Below are 8,231 nucleotides of genomic sequence, written 5' to 3'. Positions count from 1 at the left end.
TGGCAGATCACTCCCCGAAAAGTGGCGTTGGTGTGCTTGGGAGAGGTGGGACTATTATTTATCCTCAAACATCAGCCCTGGAGAAACCACATATGTATCCAATATTATGGGATATCAGTCAGGGATCTGGGGTTTGGACTCAGATTCGGGGTCTCCATGATGGGAAAGTAGGCTCTATTATTCAAGATCATTCTTTCTTCTGGTAATTACAGCACTCTGACTTCATGGAGGAATCTCTTCTGAGTCCAGGTGGTTCCTGAAAAATTACTCCCACTCCTGGGTTTCCAAATGTAACACATGCTGCAAACTCAGCCCCAGCCTGGACTGTCCTCTTGTCCACACTCCCAGGTTCAAGGATGGGCTCCAGGGCCAGGCTGGGTCAAGCAGGAGGATGATGTCTCACTTCTGAGGACTTCTTTTTACCCTGAGGCCACATTGTGAACCTTGATAATGAAACCAATGTAGTGGACCGCAGAGAACTAGAGAGGCTGAGACTTCCGCTGTTGGCTGAGTGGAACCCAGATGCACATCAAGCTGGCTGGGCTCCTGGAAATGCTGATAGTAAAAGCCAACGTATTCCTTTCTCTTTACACAGATTCATTTTAAGTAGGTTTTCTCCATCTTGCAAACAAACAACCTAACTGACAGCAGCCTTCTTACTTGTGCCAGGAAAACAGCAGCTTAGTGTGACTGTGTCCTGTGAAGGGAGCTATGTGGAAGTGTTAGAAAGATATGTCAAGAGCTATTCAGTCATGTCTTTTCCTATATCCACCTTTACTCAATAAGTATTGATAGTTGCTGTCACTCTGCTAGTTACTGTAAACATGAAAAGACATGCTGTTCAAGAGGAGCCCACAACATAGGAAGGAAAATGAGGGGGAAGGCAGATGTATAAACAAATACAGACAAAACTTCAGAGCACCTGACAGTGGGTCCTGCTAACCTGATGTGAATGACTTTGATGGAATTTGACAAAGTCTGTGAGCCTGTACAGTTACAGAAAAATACTGAGTGATGAGCCCATAAACTCCCTTCCCAGAGAATGTGCAGAGGTGTCATCGGAAAAGCAGAAGTCCGTTGCTTCAATGGTTAAGAATCATCCTGTCCATATTGCAACTATGTGCAATATCTAATACAATGTGTAATACAACTGTGTTCAAAACATGTTTGCAGATGCTCATATTTTCTCCTTAGATCTATGTGTGAGGTTCTAAGATCTGTGTGTGGTTCTAGATAAAATCTATAATTCATCAGCGTCAACAAAAAATAATTCCTATTATAACTGAAATTGTATTAAGCAACCATCGTCTTGTCTGAATATAAAGCAAACCCAATTATACTCCGTCCAAACTCATCCATTTGTATGAATCAGAAGCTCACCCCAGAAAGGATCAGTATGTTTGTATTTATCAAATCTAAGAATGAAATAAAACTGAATACCCCAATGTCCACCCATAATATTTTATGCACTGATTTAGATACAAGACTATTTAAAGCAAAACATAAAGTAACATATTAATTTTTAAATGCTCTTTTTATACTCTCAAATGTCAGAAAATCATGTCATTCCAAGTCTTTACTTGTGCAACTGACATCAGAACCTCTGTCACCACTAGAGCCACAGTGACGCCATGGGACTGTCATCATTGATGTCACTCTTGTGTCTGCTTGTCAGCCGTCATCAGAATTCCTCTTGATGAGACCACTGGAAAACGTGGTGCCAAACCAGAGAATCCATGTGTTCAATGGATTCTCTGTGGAACTGCTCTCTCTCTATATATATATCTCTCTCCCTGAAAATGTATTTTATTATATGCACTTTGTCTATTGCTTTTTTCCATGATCTTTCCAATCCTTATTTAAATACTATCTAGTGCTTGCTATCACAAAATCATTAGCCTCAAAATCATTAGTAAAATTGCCTATTTTTAAAAAATGACTTTTTGTTACCGGCTCTGTCAGGCATCTGCCACAGGAATCTAAAATCAGCACTGGTAGATGTTATTTAGAAAGTGCATCTTCCTAAAAAGAAGTTTGGAATAACATAGAGATGCCTCAGAATGTTGGACTAAGGACTCACATGGAGGGCACGCTCCTTTTTCTATAACTTCTCTCAGGAATATTATTACACCTGTGTTCAGACTCTAAGTTGATGAGGGAAAATTTCCATTTTTGAAATAGCAATTTTCCCTTTAGACTCAGACAGATCTTTCCTAATGTTCAAATTTCCTATTTCTCAGTGAGTACTGCTTGTTCCTCTGTGAGGCTTGATATGTGTGTCTTGAAGGAAATGCATCCCATGGTTGCTTTTCTACTTACAAAACTTTTGTATGTACACATGTTCTCAGAAAAATATTAGCAAAATACTTAGCAATTTCTGTAACCATAAAGATGTGGTTGATTCTTAATGATATATGTGGTGTACCACGCAAAGCGTTTATGAACTACTTATGTACACCCTGGCTCTTACTCACAAATGATATTAACACCACATTCTCTTGCAGAGGAATCTTGACACTGGATTGTTATTTCAGACATGCTCCTTCAGTGATTGACAATAACCGCCCTATCCAGCAAGTCTCTTCCTGGCACAGAAGGATTCATTGGTCATACAAAGTTGCCAAGGGAACTTGTCAAAGAGTTTCTTCAGACTACCCACTAGTTCTACTGAAGCAGATTTCAGAGAAGTTTACTAAGCCCCAACTTGATTTCCTGTCCACCAGAATTTGAAAATCACTGAACTATAGCATTGTGGAACAGACAGAGAGGACATTATAGCTTTATCAAATTAGCTCAATCAAGTCTAGGTGGAAACTTTGTTGCACAGATCTGGGCATATTTGCCATCTTGGGGAACAACTGAATCTCTCAGGTCTCTGCTGGTGCAAGAATCTGCATTTATCTTAAAGAGAGGTTTACATTAGCAGACGATAGGGTGTTCATAAGCTTATAAATAAGTGTAGACTATTCCCTATTACTCTTTATATTTAATCCCTTAAAAATGTAAACAAGCTGATCACATTACTTGTGAATTATGAAAACACAAAATTCCATTACTAGATCAATATGAATGAAATAAAAATCTAGTGTCACTTGTGTGGAACATAAATATTGTATAGGCACATCCTCTAGGTTGTTCTTATCTTTGTGTACCAGCAAGTCATTCAGAGTGAACAAAGAAAATATCAACTTCATTTATTGAGTGGCCATATATAAGTAATTGCTTTTATTGAAAAGAAGATGTTTCTTCTTGATTTTAATGCTTTCCTATTATAAAATTTATTGAGAAAGACATTAAGAAGTAAGGAAAAAAGTTTGAAAAAATTACAATTATTTGTATCATTTTATTACTTTATAATATGAATGCAGAATAAGCAGCCCATCTCCCCTCTAATGTGTCACAAATCCAACCACTTAAATAGGAATAAAAATACAGATTCTTATGAAAATAGGCATTATCAAAAAACTTAAGACTTTGAATCTTTGAAGGATGTATGCACTACTGTCTGAACAGTAAACATGGAGCCATGATATATATGCAGATCATTTCTGCAATGTTCTCTAGTACAAAGAACATCCTGGCACCAGATCCCTCAATATAATGTATTTGCAACTGTCTGCTATTCAGCAGCCTCCTGAAATATGCCAGCGCTATTAAACTTCTCTGTGCCATTAGTCACACTCCCAGGTAAAACCTACGCAGGAGTTCTAGACTCCACAGCTTCTGTCTCCTGATAAATGAGACCTACATCCAGCAAGCCATTTGCTCTTCTTTTCCACTGTGCAATATTTTAGTTGATAAACTAACAAGAATCAACATTTTCTAATCTAGATAGCACCTCCTTTGAACATATTTCTCATTTTGATTGTAGGAAACAGTGTTATTAATCAAAATGAACATTCAAATCACAATTGCAATTTCCTTAATGAATCCCAATTCTTTCAGTAGAAAAGCCATTCTCCTTTGCTTACTATGCGGCATCCTTTGGTCTCCTCCCTGACTCCTTCCCAGGTGTGTGACTCACTCTAACAGACAGCTTATCTGAATACCCTCTAGGGCCCTGACTCCATGAGCATTGTTTTTCTTCCAAAATTCCTTTTCTATTTTCTAAAATAATTCTTCCTGATCCCCACCAGTACCTCCAGCACCTCCCCATCCCTGGGTCCCTTCAAGATCCAGTTGGAGGTCAGTTGTAGTTCCTCTGATTGATCCAGGGAAGTCATTGCCTTATGGTTGCTGGCCCTGCTTGGTTCCCCACCCCAGCCTTGGCTTCTGAAGTAGCACAGCTCTTTCACCTCAGTCTCCCCACTGGCCATTCCAGAACCATCAAGCAAGCAGAGGAGGAGTGGGTGTGGACAGTTCACTCTCCACTGCCTGTGCCTATTCTAGAGTGTGCCAAGTCATGAGAAGCATTGGAGGTAGGCAAGGCCCAGGTTACTTAAAACAAAGCATTAACACAAGTCTGTTACAGATATCAGAAATCACATTAAACACTGTTATTTTAATGCAGCATAAGTATCATTAAAATATTTTCTAAGCCATTATTTAGCTAGATTAGCATAATAATGAGATAAAATAACAGAGCCCTGCTTTGCTTCTTTCCCTTGTTTGGGAATTGTACACTTTGAATTTTACACATTGTTCACTTATTTCTCCCATTTCTAGTTCTCTTTCTAAGTGTTAGGGTCACTTAAGTTTTCTTTTCTGAGGGATCTGGCCATTTTTGCCCAGGCTGGCCCTCAACTCCTAGGCTCAAGGGATCCTCTGCCTCAGCCTCAGCCTCAGCCTCCAGGAGTTTGCATCACAGGGTGGTGCCACTGTATCTCGCTCAGGTGTGACCTCCCAAATTGCTCGTTTGCTTTTTATAATTTTCTACAATTTGTATACACTTCTTGTATAATGACAATAATTATGTGTGTGTATATATATATATATATATATATATATATATATACACATAAACATACGGCGAGATAGGGTTCACATGTAACAAATGCAGTTGCTTGATAAATAAAAAGCTGGTTCATAATTAGTACTTTTGTTTGAATTATGGAGAAAAATTCTGATATTAACCAGAAATTCAACACATTGTAGTTCAAAGTACTAGGATGGCATACTTACACAAATGGTCTTTTAGAACATTACCTGGCACTTCTATATAAATCAGCGGAGGAACTGAACCTAGCTTTTTATTAGTCATTACATATAGTTTTTAGGAGTTTACAACTTACTTGGGTAAAATTTAGTATATAATTTACTAGGTGCCGCGGAAGTGACCAGGTGGTTGAATCCTGCCCATTACGTTCCATTTTTAAAAAAACCCACATCTGCATCCCAACACCCATGGCGCTTCTAAAAGGAAAATGTATATGCACGACCAGTCCTTTTGGTTTCTCAGGTAACTTAGCACTAGGGAACCAGAAAAAGCTAGTGCGATCGCGCAACCCGCTGGGTTAGGGTCCTTGGAAAGAAGGGAAGGGGGGCGACCCTGAGAGTGCCGGGTAGAGCACATCTCGGTCCTGCGCCTGGAGGCGCTGTTAGTGTGCGCCGCGCCTCTCTGGTCCCAGTGCGGCCTCCGCTCGCGCGGCGGCTCTGGCGGCCACGAGGGCGGTGTGCACAGAATCTTCAGATCCAAGTAGTCTGCCGTTAGCTCCCACCGTCCACCCTTGTGAGCCGGAAACGGGGGACCCCAGGTTTTTCCAGCACATCTGTCACTTTCCCTTCTCAGAACTCCCAGAGCCGACGCTAAGGGGCACCAGAGCCTCGGACTGCAGCGCTTGCAGCCAGCAGCCCGCGCGCCGCTGCGGAAGTCCTGGGCTGCGGAGGAGCCCACTGCGTGGGGGCTGGGCGCAGGGGTGCGGGGTGCGGGGGCGGGGTGCGGGGGCGGCTGCCCGAGCCAGGGCTGCTCCCAGGTGAAGGAATCCTCAGAGATTAAGACGTTGACCGCCCGGGTCCAGGTGGTGCGGGTATTTCTGCGTTTCCCCAAGTCTCCGAGTCCACTTTTTTTTTTTTAAAGAGAGAGTGAGAGAGGAGAGAGAGTGAGAGAGAGAGAGAGAGAATTTTTAATATTTATTTTCTAGTTTTCGGCGGACACAACATCTTTGTTGGTATGTGGTGCTGAGGATCCAACCCGGGCCGCACACATGCCAGGCGAGCGCGCTACCTCTTGAGCCACATCCCCAGCCCCCCGAGTCCACTTCTAATCGTTTACTTTGGAAAAAACTTAGCCCGGGGACTGAAGATGACTGCGGTCTCGGGAGGCCCAGTCCAGGCGATTCGGCCCCGAGGTCCGGGGGAGGCGGCGTCAGCAGTCGGAGCCCCAGCGGCGGCGGCGCCCGCGGGCAGACCTGCGACAGCGGCGGCGGCAGTCGGAGCGCGGGGTGGGGGGTGGGGGGGAGGGAGAGCCGTGCCGGCGGCGGTTGCCCAGGCTCCGGACTCGGGCAGAGGCAGCGCGAAGTAGGATCGGGAGGCGGAGGAGACGCGAACCCAGAAGGAGAGGAAGGAGGAGGAAGAGGAGGAGAAGAGGAGGAGGAGGAGAAGAGGAGGAGGGGAGGCGCTCTGGTCGCCGTCATTGGGCAGCGGAGACGCGGCATGCCCCTGGCAGGGGACAGCGGGTTGTCCTCAGCAGAGCCATGGGGACCCGCGCTCTGACAATGCCGGGGTGAGAGGAGCAGCGCCAGCCAGCCACCCTGCCACCTCCACCATCACCTCCAGTACTCAGCCTCGCCACCGGCCAGCACCAGCTCAGCCTCCTCCGCCTCTCCCTCTCTCCCTCTCTCTCCCTCTCTCTCTCCCTCTCTGCATTATTGTTTCCCACTCCACCGAGGATGGGGTCAGCTGATGATTAGGTCGGAAACAAGTCAGATCTTCCTCCAAAGCCTGGTAATATTTATGTAGGCAAAGAGAGAGAGGGAGAGAGAGAAAAGAGACGGAGAGAGAAAGGGAGGGAGAGAAAGAGGGAGAGGGAAGAGAGAGAGAGAGAGAGAGAGACAGAGAGAGAGAGAGAGAGAGAGAGAAGAAACGGGAGGAGGGGATAAGGAAATTAAACCCTTTAAGTCAATGCATATTGTGGTGACACCCGCACAGGAGCCCTCACGGTGGAGTCGGCCAGGGCTGTGCGTTCCCAAAATATGACCAGGGGTGCTTGGATGTGTCGACAGTATGACGACGGCTTAAAAATCTGGTTGGCAGCACCCCGGGAGAACGAGAAACCGTTCATCGATTCCAAGAGGGCTCAGAAATGGCGACTGTCTCTGGCATCTCTCTTGTTTTTCACAGTCCTGCTCTCTGATCACTTGTGGTTCTGCGCCGAGGCCAAACTGACCCGAACCCGGGACAAGGAGCATCACCAACAGCAGCAGCAGCAGCAGCAACAGCAGCAGCAGCGGCAGCGACAGCAGGAGCCCTCCTGGCCCACGCTCCTGGCCAGCATGGGGGAGTCCTCGCCCGCCGCCCAGGCACACAGACTCCTCTCCGCCTCCTCGTCCCCCACCCTGCCCCCCTCCCCGGGAGGCGGCGGCGGCGGCGGCAAGGGCAATCGAGGCAAAAATAACCGGAGCAAGGCTCTTTTTCTAGGAAACTCTGCCAGACCCGTGTGGCGCCTGGAGACTTGTTACCCCCAGGGCGCCTCCTCGGGCCAGTGCTTCACCGTGGAGAGCGCGGAGGCTATGTGCGCCAGGAACTGGAGTCGGGGGGCGGCGGCCGGGGGGGAGGAGCAGCAGGCGAGGGGCGAGCATCCAACTCCGCTCTGGAACTTGTCAGATTTTTACCTTTCGTTTTGTAATTCCTACACACTTTGGGAGTTGTTCTCGGTGCTGTCCAGTCCCAACACTTTGAACTGCAGTCTGGATGTGGTGCTCACGGAGGGCGGAGAGAGGACCACTTGCAGACAGTGCGTCGCGGCTTACCAAGACTAGACCACCACGCTCAGGAGAGTTTGAAAGTGTGCTCCATAAGTATTTGCAATCCGAGGAGTACTCGGTGAAGTCGTGTCCCGAAGACTGTAAGGTAGGAACAGTGGGCTTATTTATTTTTTTAACCTCCTTTTCTGTCCCTTTCTATCTCTGTTCACTCAGTGGATGTGTCAGAGTTTTGAGATATTTTCTGGCTCTGGCTTTGTTGCTCCAGTCGTTGTTTTACTGGTTAAAAGAGCTTGATTTGCTGCTCAGTTGAGAATTTCTGGTGAATTTCTGGTGGCCTGGTGTCTTCCTCTGGGGATCCTTGGAGGATCA

General features: G+C 45.9%; 1 protein-coding gene across 1 annotated transcript; it reads left to right on the top strand.

Moving 5' to 3' along the window:
- Nucleotides 1-7,130: 7,130 nt before the first annotated feature.
- Nucleotides 7,131-8,172, top strand: LOC308634061 (NALCN channel auxiliary factor 1-like; the record flags this gene model as incomplete). The annotated part of the gene is given in 4 exon segments (XM_081267639.1): nucleotides 7,131-7,911; nucleotides 7,914-7,928; nucleotides 7,931-8,007; nucleotides 8,128-8,172. Coding segments are annotated over 4 exon segments (918 nt in total).
- Nucleotides 8,173-8,231: the final 59 nt, after the last annotated feature.

The sequence above is a fragment of the Spermophilus citellus genome (genome assembly GCF_964194105.1).
Source record: "Spermophilus citellus genome assembly, chromosome: 15".
Taxonomy (NCBI): domain Eukaryota; kingdom Metazoa; phylum Chordata; class Mammalia; order Rodentia; family Sciuridae; genus Spermophilus; species Spermophilus citellus.
This window is presented reverse-complemented; position numbering and strand designations above follow the sequence as displayed.